Below are 17,565 nucleotides of genomic sequence, written 5' to 3'. Positions count from 1 at the left end.
ACCTACATGATGAATTGTGAGGAACAAAGAAAATAATTGGGTGTTGTTAAAACAATTTCAATATTTTGAAACTACTATGGCCTTACAGACAACAGGCAAAAGCAACTGTATAGAGGTCAGTTTCGAGTCAAAAAACAATATGCAATATCCTAAATATAGATAAGTAATAACAGACATAATAAAGAATTATAAATATTGTATTTTCTATACACACAATATTACAAATCTTTGACATCAATAGAAAATACAGAGAATAATAAGTCCCAAGTTAAAAAAGTTACAATTGGCAACTTTTTTGTATGTTTGTTTTCTATTAAATCACTTCATGAGATGGAACAAGGGATAAATAAAGACCCTGGTACATAACCACCGCAGAAAAATGTAGTCCTTGATGGAAGCAGTCTTTTTAGCAATCCGGCAGTAGTTCTTGCGGACGGATACAATCAGGATTGACCTCAGCACAAGGCAGCCGATCATCAGTACGTTGGCAGACAAGTGGCCCCAGTGCTCCAGCACCCAGGTGAAGGCCGCTGGTACTGTTCGGCAGCAGCAAACCCTAGACCTTTATGGGAGTGGTGTTGGCAGCCAGGTGACCATAGTCCTCGTGGACGAAGGCGGTGAGGATGGAACCAAACTGCCAGTCAGCCGATCATCAGCATGTGACGGACAGGTCGCCGTATTGCTCCGGGACCCAGGTGAAGGCCACTGGTACTGTTCGGCAGCAGCAAACCCTAGACCTTTACGGGAGCGGTGTTGGCAGCCAGCCGGCGGTAGTCCTTGCGGACGAAGATAGTGAGGATGGACCCCAGCGTCAGGCAGCCGATCATCAGTATGTTGGCGGGCAGGTCGCCCCAGTGCTCAAGCACCCAGGTGAAGGCCATGGTCATCGAGAAGCCCAGGATGTTGGCAGGGATGAGCAGCAGGCAGCCCATGGTGCTCTCGGACACAGGGTACGTCACCTCGGCCGACAACTCGAACGCCACTGTCACGTAGCCGAAGAGGGAGAACCTAAGGAGAGGATAATATTTCTTCGGTGCGTGGATAGGGTCAATACACCGAATGGAGCTCTTCCTATTTGAATCTTTACCAATATGATGCTATCATATAACTTATTTGGAATTATGACAACTTCAAAAGGATGGAAATATTTGATGAAGGTCTCTAGGCTGATGGAGATTCCGAAATTTGGTGAAAAATGTGGAGCTATGTGGCACAACAGACATTACCATCAGCTGTTTTGTTTTCTCGGGGTATTCTCGTCAGAAATCTCCTTCGCAGCTTCCTCTCACTACTCAATACCTCAATCGCCTCTGATGAAATCGATTTTGACAAGACGATATATTTAATCCATTCAATCTTCTCAAATGTGGTGTGTTCCCTTGCTGTTGGATATAGCTACACTACCTGGCTTGAACTCAAAGATTTCAGCGGGTCCCTAAAATTTCAAAAATCAGCTCAATGCTCGTACAATAATGACTTCATGATTTCGGGAACCGAGAAACTACAAACATTTCCTGAAAATTAAAATAAATGTCAAGCAGAACCAACTCTTCATACTGTGTGCAGTGCCCGCTAGTCCACAGTAGTGATGACTGACGGTTGCTTAAACCATTTTCAGCCTCCTTCATTCTTAATGCCTTAATCCTAGCTTTACATACTTTTGAACTGACATGATCTTTGTAGGTTGTATATTTTCTGGTAGTTGTTACATATTTAAGTGCTGTCAAACAATAAAATATAGACTACTTGAATGCAAATCAATATATGAGCCAGCATCCTAGCAAATAAGTGGACAAAATTCGACGATGTATTGCCCATCATTCACGCCTGAATTTACTCACCCAATAAAGGCCACAGTGATGTAGATCAAGATGACATTCTCATCCCTAAGCACGAAGGTGAATCCAGCGTACGCCACTGTCTGCACAATGAAGGCTCCCAGAGCCGTCTCTCTGTAATGAGAACCATTACCACTGTTACCAAAATTCTTGCAAAAATGCATTCATAAAAACAATTTTATGGCAGTTTATATAAGTTGTTAAGATGCTAAATAATTTCCCATTAGGCTGGGAAGGACGAAGAGTTATGTTTTAGAAAGGACCATTATAAGCTTAAGTAGAATACTATGCCAGGTATCTGTCATCTCCCTGATTTCCTCGTTATGTTACAAGGACAGTTATCATAACCTACGCACCACCTAAACCTACTTTAAAGTTTCTGAGGTACATTCACACATCGGTACAGCGGATAGTGGTTAATGGAGTTTGGTAAAATCGCTCGCTCGTCAGAGAGAAGCGTGCTTCTGAGCCGAAAATCAGTAATTTCTTGGCTCAATTTTTCAACTTTTATTTATTAAAATATTTTTACTTTCCCATAAGCTAGAGTACCTAATCAAAATTTATTTTCTCATCTATACCACCCAGGGCTATACATCTTAAAACTTTATTAGTGGGTCTTAGAGAGGCTCAACGTCTCAGCAGAGATATGCACATGCTTACACGCAGCGTAGGCTAGCCGAGTCAATTTTATCTCCCTGCCTAACGTGCCTTCCACCTTGTTTCTCATGCCGGGGTACCTGCCTCGTCAGGCGAGCCTAGCTCGCTTTCCCAGGCTCGAGGCCCTGGCGAGCAAAGCGGATGTGCTGGTCTCGGCATAAAACAAACACTTCCCCGCCACCCCTGACCCTCTTAGGTTTTCTGCGATGCTTCCAGGAACCATGAGCGAGGCAAGGACCATGCCCCTTCCCTCGTCAACCCCTCCTCTCCTTTAGGAAGAAGCCACGCCTATGCTTGCGCTCCACGCACGAGGCTTGTGCGCGATCTCTCGAGCACAACCGAAACTAAGCATGCTAATGTCAGTTTTTTCCGCTAGTGAGCACCACCTTCCAATCCCCCTTTGCCTTAGACGGCATACAGCAACACCACCGCTCGGTGCGCTATCTCATGGCGCCCGTCCCAACTAAAGATGGCGCTCATAGAGAGTTTTATATTTTTCTTGTGGCACAAGCCCTGACCAATCCCAAGGCACTTTTCCTCCCATGGCCCACTTATCTCCGCCCACTCTGTTTCTCTCTTCCCCCCTCCCCCTTTTCGGTTTTGAGCCCATGCAGGAACTAAGGGACTCTCTCAAGTAGACAGAGTCGTCAATCAACTGTGGTACAGGGAGCATCCTACAGCTGCCGCGCTACTGTTTCTCCTCCTGAGAAGTCGGACATCAAAGATTATAGGATGTAGTCGCGACGACCAGGGGAAAAACCCCTTACAATTTTAAGTTTAGACAACATCATATTAGTGTTAGTGTTTTTCTGGCGAATTAAGTGGGTGCAACCGCGCTAATGGACGTCTACCATCACATGGATAGATAGTACCACCGACCTACCCCACAATTTGGTGAGTAGAGATTTTAGTTCCCTTTTTATTTCCTGTTTTCTTGAGCCCTTTGTGGCTGAGAACTTTCCCGCTGGCCATAACCACTTAATAACACTGTACTGCAACAATAGTCTAGTTTAGATTTTATATTTATTTGTTTATTTTAATTATAGTTGTGTTAATGTTAATTACATGCTCTTTGGTTTAATTAATGAGTATCTATGAAATACAAACTCTATGGTATAATATGAACATTAAAATCCAACAATATGAGAGACCCCTCTAGAGACAATTGAGTTTTACAACGGTAAAGTAATATTTTGATGGATGTTTTAATTATGTAACATTTTATGGTCAGTAATTGTTATTTTTAATTTAATGTGAACATTATGTTTTGGAGTTATTGTTGAGCACCTGATTCAAAAGTTAAATGTAGATTAAGTGTAACTGTCACTAGATTCCGTCCAATGAGGAGCCGCCTTGCCAACAAAGGCATAAGTTTTAAATAATTTTAAAAAAGATAGTTTTTTAGGATGGCTTCGATGGGACTTGCATGCAGTATATCAAAGAGATAAATATCAACAAGAATGTAAGCTGGAAATAGGCATCCGCACAAATGGACGATGAGGATTGATTGAATTAAAGTGTATAATTATTGGTAGGGCTTTATCAAAACGATAAAGTAATTAGGAGTGCATATTTTTATGTGAGTAACATATGCCCTATTTTCCACCATTCATCTTTGGTATGGAATAATTGTAAAATACACTACCTAACATTAAATTGGATCTATTGTTGTGATTTGAGACTTTGAAAAGACTGTTAAGTATTTATGAACACACAAAATCTATAAAAATTATTATTTTTGTTAAATACCCATTAACATACGACTTGGTGATCTAGAGGTCCAGGGAGACGTTTCTCTGTGTATCTACCGACCAAGCAATAAGAAAACTGAGAACTAGCCGAGGTAAAAATACAAAACTGTGTAAAAATAATAAATACTAGACTTTGAGAGACATTTCTTAATTTGGAGTAAATGTGCGCAACCTAAATCCAGACGTTTTTTTTAAAGTACATGTGTTCTGGAGTGCCAACATCTTTGTAGGTTTTATTATAATAACATTAACAGTAATTCTTGTGCTGACAGAGATAGAGCTATGTATTTTAACTAATTCAATTTATGATTTTGGATTCCTTTTGTTCCCTAGAATAAAAAAAATATATATGTGAGCTAAATCTTAATGTTTGAGAGTAATTTGTTTTATAATAATAGAAATACCCATGTCCTATGGTATTATCACACACTCAAGCTTAATAAGGGGATAATCCTGGCGCCCACAAATAGTAATAATATTCAGCACAATAAATAATGACACTACACCAGTAAAAGCAAAAATAGTGGAGAAACCTATTTACCAGTTTCATATTAACAGGTAACAACGGACTATAATAATAAAAAGGAGTCAGACAGAAAGAAGGGACAGTGGCTAGATCCTCGACCCCACTGTGCGAACTTTTGTTTTCACAGTGGGGTTTTCCATCCCCAGTGATGGATAGACAACCACATCTACCCCCACTGAGTTCCTGATTTCGGCCATCTAAATTCCCCGCATCGTGCTGTCAACTTTAGTCCGCTATCCGCCCCGTCACGCCTCACCGTTCGGATGTCAGCACTTCGCATGCAGCTGAGTCAATGTTTGGAAGACACAATGTAAGAAATCTTAAAGTTTTAAATTCTCTACGAACAATTTGCGAACTATTCAACTACCATTTAAAGAAAAAGGTATACAATATAGTAATGAAAAGTAATTGTCAATCCAAAATAATGGAAAGTTGTTTATTTTTGATTTCATTACTCTGAAACCTTGTTTGTGCAACTTGCTTTAAAATAAATGTAATCTGTAAAGTAATTATCAAAGTATCCGCGGCCGGCCTGCGTGTAGTAAAATTCAATTCTATTATAATTTAACGTACTAAATTTTGAGTTTACTGAACCTGTGAATTTTCATAAAAATATTTCTTGTCATTAGTTTGTAAGTCATTAAAGTGGTGACCAAATGTACTAACTACCACACAATGATCAATCTTGCTTGTCCAAAATAAAATATGTTAACAATTAAAATAATCTAGAAGTAACCAGATTTCATTGTTTTATTTATATTTTTATATATTACGATCCACCTTAACACCCACCAACCTTTTGGGGTGTTAACACCTAAATTCTTTGTATTTTTCCTGGGTTCCGCCTCTGTTCACTTTTCATATGTCTTCTTGACGTATGCCATAGCCCGTACGTTTCTAGCCTTTTTTGTTATTGAAGTACCTACTAAGTCTTCAGGAACACAGGTATATTACACTTCGTCCGTCCAGCTAAACACAATTTTTCAAATGTACTGACGTCGACCCAAGTGTCTCCTCGGCTCCTTCAGGCCGTTATGCCTCGTCAACGTCCTCCCTTGTTTCCCCAGTGAACCATCAGTGCAGTGTGACGGCCAGGGACGCACCCGCGTGCGCCCTAGCGTGCCAGTGAGCCTTTTTTGTGTAATAGATAATTCTGTGTTTATTTATTTTTCCCAAATGGTCACGGGCCTCAACAAGTGTGTAAATAATGTAATCGTAATTTATTAATTCTGTAAATTTGCTTTTGATTAATGTCTCGTTTAGTTGTGTAAATATTCTGTGATTTACTCAAGTGTTTCGCCGTGTTAGTATGTAATCGCAGCCTGGCGCGCCGCGGGGCGGGACCTCTCCCGCTGGCGGGCGGGGAAGGGCAGTCGTGGTCAGGGCTCGAGCAGAGACAGACGTGCACGCCGCTCCGCGCTGCTCGCAAGGCGCGTATCCTGAGCTCGTGGCCAGTCGTACATTGAAGTTCACGGATTGTCGCGGCAGCCGAGCTGCCTCCGCGAGTCTTTCATCTAACTGAGTTTACGAGTCTTTCGAGTTACGTTACCAGTCGAGAGTTCCAGAACGCGGACGCGCAATTACGGGTCACTGAACCTTCGCCGTCTTTACGAGACCTTACGTAACGGGCCGCGCACGTGTTGCGCTTCTTCGCGGAGTAACCTTAATCGGGGTCAATATTACGTGGGAAAATTCCCAATCCGTGTCAGGACGTGTTAACGGACAGTACGGTCTTACGGGAGTCCGGGTCGCCGCGGGAAGGGCGCTTGTTCCGCGACGGTTCCACCAGGCTGCGGCAGGCTCTAAAACGTCAATAAAAGAGGCTCGTGAAATCGTCAACGCCGAGTTATCCTTGGAACAGCCTACCACTATCCCTCCTCACCTAACTTTCCCTCCAGGTCCCGTATTTCCCGGTCCCGGCCACGTTGGCCTGGACCCACACCTCACCGACGAGAGCAGTATGGGCTTAACAGGACAACCACGTAAACGGGGAATCAGGGACCTAAAGCCGAGGGACGTCAGTACATTTGTCCGTTAACAATTGCAAAACCAAACAGAATTATGAATATGCAACCACAAAAAGATCTCTTGATTAACAATTTTCTCTTCTGATAAGTCTGCCTATAATTTCTGCTGTTTAAGAACGCTATGATTTTTATATACTTTTATTGTCGCTTAATAAATTAAGTAAACTGTGGATTTACAGTTTAAATTCAAACGCCTTCTAAAACATTTAGTTGGTTCGTAACAATGTAGGCACTAAATGAAAACACGGGAAAATATATTTACTTTATTTATCGATACTAATATTATAAAGCTGAAGAGTTTGTTTGGTTGTTTGTTTGAACGCGTTAATCTCAGAACAACTGGTCCGATTTGAAAAATTATTTCAGTGTTGGATAGTACATTTATCGAGGAAGGCTATAGGCTATATTATCAATAACATTAGGGATCCTTACTAAAAGTCCAATTTAGAATCAAATGCGTTGGAGGGTGTTAGATACAACATGCAGTACACGTACGAAGTGTGTGTTGACAATGTCGCAGGCGCTAGAAGTTTATTTCCTATTGCCTATTAACATTGTTTCCACGCACTAGATGCCTTATCATTCTTAATTTTCCCATACAAGTAAAAAACACCCGTGTGATATTAACAACGAAGCAATCAGTACCCTCATATAGAATACATAGAGATAGTGTGAGGTATATTTGTAGATATAAAGAGATAAATACTGATAGAGAGATACATAGATATATAGGACTATATATGTAGATAGAGATAAATATATATTTAGAGACATGGATAGATTATTTGTATATGTGTAACTACTTCAAACATATTACAAAACAAAACTGAATGAGGCATTGCAATGCATGCCGAGCATTAGCTAGATAATGGAATCTTTTCAATATTAGTAATCCCTTATTTATCAGTTTCTTTTTCTATACTGCTTTATAGAGTCTAGATTACATACAGACCAGGTAGATAACTATAAACTGGCAGAACAACGATTGTCGGGATCTGAAAGTGATATAAATTATTTTGCACACTTGACATTCAAATTAAGAAGACAATTACTAACTACATCTGATCTCTAAACAGTTCCCCTTCACCCTGTGTTCAGCCCGGGCAACGCTGGGTACTGCAGCTAGTAGTTTCATAAAATTTCAAGGAAAAAATTAAGATACATAGAATAATCAATTTAACCATAGTGTTTTAAGGAATTTACTTTTTTGGGCTGTACTGTAATTTGTACAATTACTTGGATAGTGAATTAAACTAATTAAAGAATTTTCAAATGCAAATTTTTTTATAAAATGATTGTAATATTTCTAAAAAAAAAAACATTCACGTGTGTTTATCTATGATGCCCTATTTAATTACGTTTTATTCATTTAATTTCATGGGAAAAGTACAGCTTATATGAAATATAACTGCAATTAAGATCGCCCCCTACCAGAAATAATAACTCGCATCTCCTCTTTTCAAATGAAGCAGTTTTATTACTTATTTTTCTTGGCATTATGCATCACATTGCGCTGTAGACTCGTGATCCCGTAAAGGCAAGTATAACATTTCATGCACGACAATACCATACCAACTAACTATACAATATGTGTCGATGGCCGAATAGTAAGCAAAATATTGTACTTAGTTGTTATATTTCATAAAAATAAATCATATTCATATATACCTTGATAAAATATATATATTTTTATTTTTGTGACATTTTTATAATGTAAAATTAATAATGGCGGCGTCAAAATCGTGTTAATGAACATGATTACTAACGATACATATTTGTTGAGTACTGAAAACATATAATATTGATTATCATTACAATATATAATTTTTATATATTTATATTATCACACCATTTAAACTAGCAAATATTGTGTGTTATACTTACATACCCACTTACAGTTACAAAATTAAAAAAATGAGATTTTTGTATTTCATAATCTCTTCAATTGTACAAATTTTACGTAATTGGTAAAACATTGTGCAAACAGCCATGTAAGTCACCAGCAGTTGACTGTCTTAGACCTTGAAGAGCCTAGAGACTTTTACATTTCGGGACCTTAACTTTATGTAGAGGGGGCTTGCTATGGGGCCTGGGGGTGTGGAATACGCCCCAGTCTATAAATAAATCTTCAACGATTCTGTTACTGATGTTACATAAGAAAAAATTATATTATTTACTTATATATTATACTCAGGTTAGTTACTTAAATGTTGAAGGTCAAATTGCGGTATATTGGCGTCATTATCTATTACATAAAATTGTAAATATTCGTTCGTTCGATACCTTAAATCTCTGAAAGTTCTTCACCGATTGTTTTTAAATTTTGACACAACGTTGCATTCGAATACGCCTGTGTTTTTATACACCTATGTGACGCCTGTGACAGGTAAAAAGATAAATTTTATGTAGTGACATATAGAGATACAGAGAGAGATCTAGTTGTGAATACATAGAGCTATAGGTGTAGATAGGTATTTATATATATAGAGATGTATAGATATATAGAGAAATAGAAAGACATAGAGATAAAGATTGAGGCATTGCAACGTATGCCGGGCGTTAGCTAGTAAGGCAATAAATTATTTCAAAGTATTTCTTAAACTAAATGGAAAAAAAAGTATTTGAAAACAAAATGAGTAGTATATAAATGGGGCTTCTGGCACAGGCTTCAGGCTGTGGATTGTGCGGATTGTGATTGTCGGTCCGCCATCTTGGATTGTGACGTCACGGCGGCCATCTTGGATGACCTTGACCTTGACCTCTGACCTTGAACTTGACCCCGGCGGCCATTTTGGATCCGCCATCTTGGATCCGCCATTTTGGATGACGTCATTTTGTTTTCTCGAACTTTCCACCATTTTGTTTTCCGCCATCTTGGATTATGACGTCACCGTTGCAATTTCCGTTACGGCCGCCATCTTTAACTTTTTTATTTATTATCCGATTTTAATGAAATTTTTTTTAAATTTATAAAAAAAATTAAATTAATAAAATTTTAATAAAATATTTATAAAAATTGAACTTTTTAGACACGGAGTTCGGAGTCCTCGGTTCGAACCCGACGAGGTCAAAAAATTAAAAATGGCGACCGATCCTTCCCCCTGTGGTGGCTGCTGACAGACTGCCCCCCACCACTTTTTTCAAAGCATATATAACATCATCTAGTATGACGTCATGTCCGCCATCTTGTCTTCGATGTTGGAAACCATCATCATTGTATCGGCGGCGAGAGTGCACCGACGCCATGTTAGTTTAATTCTTACCCGCTAGAGTGCAGTAATCATTTATTATTGCTGTGACACCCGCCATCTTGAAATTTGGCCGCCATCTTGAAAATCCGTAATTTTAATGCTAGAGATTCGGGGAAAAGTTCAAAATTCATCAAAAAATTAACTTAATAGAATTCTGATTGAATAGATCGACTAAGGTCATTGGTTCGATCCCTGGCCGATACAAAACAACTTTAATTTAAAAAATACCACAAAAGTGACAGGATTGAGAAAATAAAAAACACCGCAAGTACTTTTAAAAACTTTTATTACATAAATTCAATACACTACTACAAGTACAAAAAATAATACACAGACATAGAACTAAAGTCTTGTGGATTTCTCGATTCAAACAGTCTTCTTATTGTATGGACTAAGTCCTTTACATGTTCGTAAATGTCTATTCAGTCTATCAGGTCGACATAATGGTACACCACAATTTTCACACAAAACCGAATTATCGACTTCATTAAAAGGACAGTGATATATTTCGTGTCGTTTTGCAATTTGAATATTTGCTAATGTTTTGTTACAAAATATACAGCTTGATTCTGATGAATGTACAGACAGTCTATCACAATTCCTGAGGTGACGTTTTAATCTTCCATAACGTTTAAACTTGCTTAAACACCTGTTGCACTGATATTTAATGCGTTCAGAATTATTATTACAATTGTGTATTACATAATCACGTAATTTCAAGTTTTTGATCTTGTCACAGTACGTACAGTTGGGCGATGGAACACTGTTGGATGCTCCTTCCTTTATCAATGACACTGGAACTGTTGACAACCATTGTAACACTGCTGTCATGTTAACTTCTGAAGCCGTTGAGGTCTGCTCTGCAGAAGATGTTGCACGCGTCGAAATCTCCTGCTGTGCGGAGAGAGCAGGTGTAGCTGTAGACGACGTAGTCATCGTGGTCTGCACTGATGATGGTAGACCTTCGATCCAGGTCGGTGTTGATACTGGTAAAGACGCCATCGAGGTCTCAAGAACAGCTAGATACTGGTCTATTATTCAAGGCTGACTACCCGATGCGTTCATCACCGCAGCCAGAGACGGACTAAATGTTCATATCACCAGGGTCTCACTTATATATATATTCTCATCAGCTGGTACAACACATGAGTCAAAACAATAACCATGTTCATTATACTTGCACTTAACTGTCTCGGAGCATTTTATATAATGACGATGTAAGCTGTCGAGGCGTGAAATTAGTTTATTACACTTATTGCACTGAAATTGTATTCGTTTCAGTAAATTATTCGGACAACTGCTTCTTTCATGTCTGCGAGCGCTTGAAGTTCTAGTAAATGATGCGACACAGTATTTGCACTGATTCGAAGTACGCTCTTCATTAATTGAAGTCTCCTCTGCAGTCGGTATCGAGATCTCCGCAGCTGTCGACAACGCAGGCATTGAGCTCTCCGCTGCCGTGGTCTCCTCTGCAGTCGGTATCGGAATCTCCGACTCCATCATCATTGCTGTCATCGAGGTCCCCGCTGCTGACGGTAAACAGTCTATCCCGGTCGACATTGGAGCAGTAACTACGAAATTTACTGAAGAGAGCAGGTCCGTACTGCACCGCGGCCAGAGGTATACTGAGGCTCCACTCGTCTGAACTTCGCTTATATACCCGCAGTCTACTGGAATACTACATTAGTCAAAATATTGTCTGTATTTAAAATTAATTTTTATTGGGTACCTAAAAATTGTAGAAATAAAAAACAAACACAAGTTCAGGTTTTACACATTTATTTATAAAAAAATTACACAAATACACATTAGGTTAAGGAATCAAGCATTTTCACAAGCAAAGTCTTTAATGCCGCACGAACTGACTCGTCGACTCCGGTTCCAACTGGTTCGCAGGCCACGGGATCAGGAACACAGGTTTCCAGCTGGTCATCTTCTGCGACGTCGTCAACTCCGACAAGACATGGTCGGTGACGTCTGTGACCACGTCTGCGCCTTGGCTCTACTGCAGTGCTAGTTGGGACAGATTCACTGCCTGAACTGCGACGACGAGACGCACACCGTTTGGACGTCTGCGTAGAAGCATCACAGGTAGCAACAGGTTGCAACACGCTCATGTTTGGTGTTACACGTGCAGACGAGGCGACTACCTCATCGATGCTAGCAGGAAGGATTGTGTGTGGTCTCATGTGATAGACGGCACAGTTTCCAGGTTCGCAACAGTCTAATAGCTGCTGGGTTGGTTCGTAGGACACAGGAAAGTGCGCAAACCGCCAATGCTGAGCGCCTCCATCACAGGTTTCTGTATATGTACGTAGATACCCGGAATCCCAGTAGCTGTACTCGACACTGCTGAAGCTAGGTCTTGCGCTCACGTACACGTTAGCAGGATGAAACGTAAACATCTTCTTGCAGGTCGAACGTCAACTGAAGACACGTACGTAGGTACGACATTTATATATGCAGACTCCTACTAACACTGTGTGTGCCATTTCTGCATTAACTGCGAGTTTGTACAGGCACAGACACGTTCAAACTTGTCACTTGGCTGCACATCGTATATTGCACTAAGCTTGCGCAGGGAAGGACAGCCATAGTCGGTCTGTAGGTCTTCAATTTCAACTGCTCCGTCATTACACAGATCTCGTAGCCATTTTTTCTGTTCAGGTCCGGCAACGTATATTGTTTCGTTTTGAACTAGTAAATCTTGAAGTGTGTTTTTCACTTGGTGGTATGGGATTTTTCCTTCGTCCCACTCTAGTCCGTGATAATATTTGCATAGCCATTCGTTCGAACGTTTACTTTTTTCGTCTAGTAGTTTCCAAGGATACGGAGGTCGGAAGCTGCGGGTTCGAGTCTTGTCTCCGGAGGTGACGGCAATTTCTTTGAGAACAAAGCCGTTTTGACTCTGGAAACCTTGCAGGTTGCAGTACATCTTGTCGCTAGCAATGCTCGATTGTAACTGAATTATTATCGCAAACGAAACAGAATTTAAGTCAGAATTTTCACAAGTTTGTCTCGACAATTGTATGATGCAAGCCGATCGTGAAGTATCAGACAAAAAGCATAAGTGTTTGGTGGAATATTTCCGCTAGTCGAAATCTCGATCCTACAGTCGATGATGTTTGAATTTAATCGATCATCCTGTTTGGAAACGTCAAACACCATTAACGGAGCCTTGTTCTTGAAACTGTCGGGACTCAGTATCGGTGACTGTCTCCGCCCATAGTAAGCTTGCTGAAACTTGGCATACATTTGATATGCGAGAAGAAATCTTCCACTTTCAAAGTCCATGTTCATATCAACGTACGGATAACTTTCGCTGTTTAAAAATATTTTTACATTACGTAATTGACAGTTATCGAATAAGGAACGACTTACTCCTGCATTGAGCTGTCTTCCGGTCTGAAGCCCGACGATGATGTATCTTGGTTTTTCCGTAGCGAAGCTGGACTTTACTATCCAATTGATACGCTGACTATGAGGCAAGCCAGGATAAGTTTCCAGGCTCCAGGATCGGAATGGTACATCGAAGTTCTAGCCTTTTTCTATGTTCTTCAACATCTTGACTCGTTCAACGGTGCTCACTTGGATGTGGGGCAGCATCCACTCGATAGACTGTAGTGTTAGCGAGACATCTTGAGGGTTTTCTGCAGCGACGACAATTGCATTAATGTGCGTGTTGGCTAGAAGCAGTACGAGCTCTTGTTTCGAATTAATGATTATATGCCTGTAGTCCTCAGCGAATCCAAGAAGCATGGACAGAGGAACACAAACTTCGAACTTTCCTTCGGCATAAACCGGAAGCTTATATTCATCCTCGAGAGCCCAACCGGCCATCTTTGCAGCAGTCAGTTCATTTGGCGTGAGCGAAAGGTAATTTTTCATAGCAGATGTTATGCCTACATCTCTCGTCTGGTCTACCTCGACGCCATTGAGTACATATGTAACGCGCTCGATGAGGTGAAGAATACCATTGCAGGATATTGACGTCGTTGTCGGATGCGTACCATCCGCTTTTGTAAGCATGCCTCTTATACGTAGAAATGACTGTGAAGGTAAAGTACAAATATCTTGGTGCTGTACAGCAATGCGTACTTCCGATGGAAGTGCGTACGGTCCGAGCAGGAAAGGCTGGTACTCGTGCAATTCCATTTTCGTAATGCTGTCATCAAAAATGACCGGATCTTCCACGTTGAGGATTTCGTCTTCCATATTTATTCGGCACTTGTCCAATACTAAGAAGATACTTGATGTTGTCAGGTGTTAATGCACCGATGTCTGGTAGAGAACTGTTCTTATTCACGTCAATACGACTTCTTTTATAACTGTTCGGTGTTACGAACTTTATGCCCATCGCTTCAAGTGCAGCCGTAATGTAATTTCTTCGTCTTGAAAATTCACCAATCGTCCTCGCTGGTCAACGATTCTGACGACGACTTCGTGTGCGCACTTCACGACGACTGGAACGTAAATGATACTTTGCGGTACTTCGACTAGTTTATATCCTGGCGGGACCATCGGCGAAAATTCGTGCAGCATGTTGCTTAGTCTTCCGTTTAGATACGTTCCACTTGCCAAATTACAGTTTATTCTTATGACATTCACAGGCAAAATGTTTACTGCACGCGTAGATTCGTACGTTCTTCCTGCATCATACACCTTTGATTCGAATCCTAACATCGAACCTATGGTCCCAGGTTTCGTAAAGTCGACAATTTCACTGCATGTTAGAATGCTTTTTTGAGTGTTTGGATTTCCACGCAGTTGAAAGTCTACATCCTGCGGTAACATATCCCTGATGTAATTTGCAATGTCGTCAATTTCGTAAGATCCAACAGGTAACTGTATTTCATGAGCGGTCCCATCGCTTTTCAGGAAGCAGATCTTGCAGTTTTCTTCGTCGATATTCGGTATGGCATTATACGTTTGAAAATCTACGAGTCCGATACACCATTCTCCGTCTAAATCCAGAGGCGGGAAATGAACCGCCCGCAGCTCAGATGCGTGACCTGTCAAGGTAAGTGTTATCGACATGACTAATAAATTATCATCACTGCACAGCCTTTAAGTAGTACTTTTTATTTGTCAGCTAAATTATTTTTTTAGTTAAAAAGCGAAGACACAAGTGTCCGCAGTTTGTTTGATTAGGCCTCTGTTCCGTTTCGTAATTGTAGAACAGTGTAGTGGTCCGGCCCAGGTACCGCCTAAGTTCAGGCGGAGGTCTCAAATTACCGAAACTGTCGTAGTAAGTAGCTTTTTTTCCAGACTTTATATACGCTACCCAGTGCGTGCCGCGACCTGCAGTCGTGTCTAAATTAATTATGGCGCGTTCGTTGGTTTTTGGTTTGCTGGGTAAAGTGTCTCGCATAAACACGCCGCAGAAATTTGGTATTTTCAATTTGCGTGCGTACTTTATTAAATCTACGTTGGTGAGCGGTCGTTTCGGCAGAGAACTTAGGATTTTCGTTTCTTTTTCATGCCTCGGCCTGATTTGTGAGGACGTAAGTACAGGCCTGCGCCGTTTTTTTTACCCATGGCAATGGCTTCCATGCTTGCATTATGTCGCTGTGCTTCTTTTAACTGCTTTCGCTCATTCTTCGAAGTGTTGACTGCCCGCACTATACCGCTCGTTGCACCGATGAGACCGCCGAGAGCACCCAATGCAGGCAAAAGCAAAGGAAGAAATCCTCCTATAATCTTCTTGTCGAGAGTCTGTAATTTTTGCTTGACTTTTTGTATGCCTGCTCCAGTCTTGCGTTTGGTCTTGCGTGAGTTAGTCTTTGACTTGATGGAGCTGGCTTGACGAGCACCCAGTCCTAATTTCGTCTTTGCCTTCATGATTTTAGATACGCCCCAGGCCGTGATTTTTTCTCCTAGACCCGCGTGCGTCGATTTACTTATTTCTTCAGCTTCCTGTGCCAATATCTCGTCGGCCCGGTGCCTGGATTCCAGATCCTTGCTGAGCGAGTAGGCAATATCGTGCTGCTTGCACTGATCGTCGAGAGAATTAATGCCCACGTCACCGCGAGCTAACCTTTTCGCTAGTTTAGTGCCGGGGCCGCAAAATCTGTATCCGGGAATGTGTAGCTCGAATGGCAGATTGTGTGTGTGATAATTATGATTGTTGCTATAATTTTTCCGTTGGTGTTACAGACGTCATCATGAAGAGGAGACTTCAACAGTCGTGATACCGTCAGCAGGTGAGACTTTAATTCCTGTGGTGCTGGCTACACAGGAAAACTCTACGAACTTCGTTTCGTCCTCGATGGAAACTTCAATGACTGGTGATTCAAGAACGACTAACGAACATCGGTGCTGTTACTGTGACAAGATTTTCTCAAACAACAGCAATGCTCGACGCCACGAGAAGAGAGAATGTGTTAAGAATCCTCCTCGCAAAATGTTTAGCTGTAACCAATGTCGCAAGCAATTTGCAAGGCAAGATAAGTTGAAAAGACACTTGAAGACATGTAGAGGACCTGCTGCGCGTCAGAAAGTAAAGGTTTCGGTGCAACAACGATGCATTGATGTTCATAAGAGTATGCTTGGAGATGGTACAACTGCGGCAACGCAAGTATCTGGATCGGGTCTGAAAGGCACGTCTTCATCATCCCGGTATCCTTGCAGCTACTGTGATATGTCGTTCGCATTTACTCATGATGCACGAAGACATGAACGGAGTAAATGTAAGAAGAATCCATCCCGTATAAAGTTTCGATGTGATGGGTGTCATGAATGGTTTACACGTATTGATAGTTTGCGACGACATGTGAAAAAATGTAAAGGAGAAGTTCGTGTGTCTGCTGAAGACTTACCTGTAGAAATTTCGACTCCTCGCTTTAGATTGGAGACTCGTAAGCGTACAAGCAAGAAAACTGATGTGCAGCAACCGATTTCTATAACGTCTGGACATGAAAATAAACCTAAGACTGTGTTCGGCGCATTACAAGTGAATGATAATGGGTTCTACTTGGCGCAGTCTGCATTTCGTGGAACATTGAAAGATTACTATTATTTAAATACGATAGGTGAGATGAAAGACATTTGTACTTTTCTTGATGATATCAGACAGGACATAATCAATCAGCTTACTGATGACGTAGCAACAAACGGTCCATTAAAATACAACTTGTGGTTGGACTGTATATATGGAAAGCCGTATCCATTTGAAGACGAAGTGAAGAAGTGTGCATTCAAGACATCGGCTGCAGTAATTTACAGTTCTGACGATGTGAAGCAAACTGTTAAAAACGGTATCCAGAAACTATGTCAAGAAGAGGAGAACTATGTCAGTAAAGGTTCTGGTTGGACTCTTTCTAGTATAAGCCGATTGGAGCTAAGAATTAGTCATTTCACACCTATGCGGACCTAAATGTTTATAAGATTGCTGGCTTTCGTAAGTAATCGTGTAGTAGAATATATATTATGTAATAAATGTTTTTAAAAGTACTTGCGGTGTTTTTTATTTTCTCAATCCTGTCACTTTTGTGGTATTTTTTAAATTAAAGTTGT

General features: G+C 40.8%; 1 protein-coding gene across 2 annotated transcripts in view; it reads right to left on the bottom strand.

The window, feature by feature from the left end:
• Positions 1 to 179: 179 nt before the first annotated feature.
• Positions 180 to 17,565, bottom strand: part of LOC134541669 (heme transporter FLVCR2-like) — a 31,306-nt gene continuing 13,920 nt past the window's right edge. For both annotated transcript variants that reach the window (XM_063385284.1, XM_063385285.1), the window contains exons 7-8: positions 1,842 to 1,952; positions 180 to 1,008 (exon numbers count right to left, since the gene is read on the bottom strand). In XM_063385284.1, the coding sequence (XP_063241354.1) occupies positions 732 to 1,008; positions 1,842 to 1,952 (388 nt within the window). In that variant the 3' untranslated portion in view covers positions 180 to 731. The remainder of the gene's footprint in view (positions 1,009 to 1,841; positions 1,953 to 17,565) is intronic.

The sequence above is a fragment of the Bacillus rossius genome (genome assembly GCF_032445375.1).
Source record: "Bacillus rossius redtenbacheri isolate Brsri chromosome 4 unlocalized genomic scaffold, Brsri_v3 Brsri_v3_scf4_1, whole genome shotgun sequence".
Classification (NCBI taxonomy): Eukaryota; Metazoa; Arthropoda; class Insecta; order Phasmatodea; family Bacillidae; genus Bacillus; species Bacillus rossius.
This window is presented reverse-complemented; position numbering and strand designations above follow the sequence as displayed.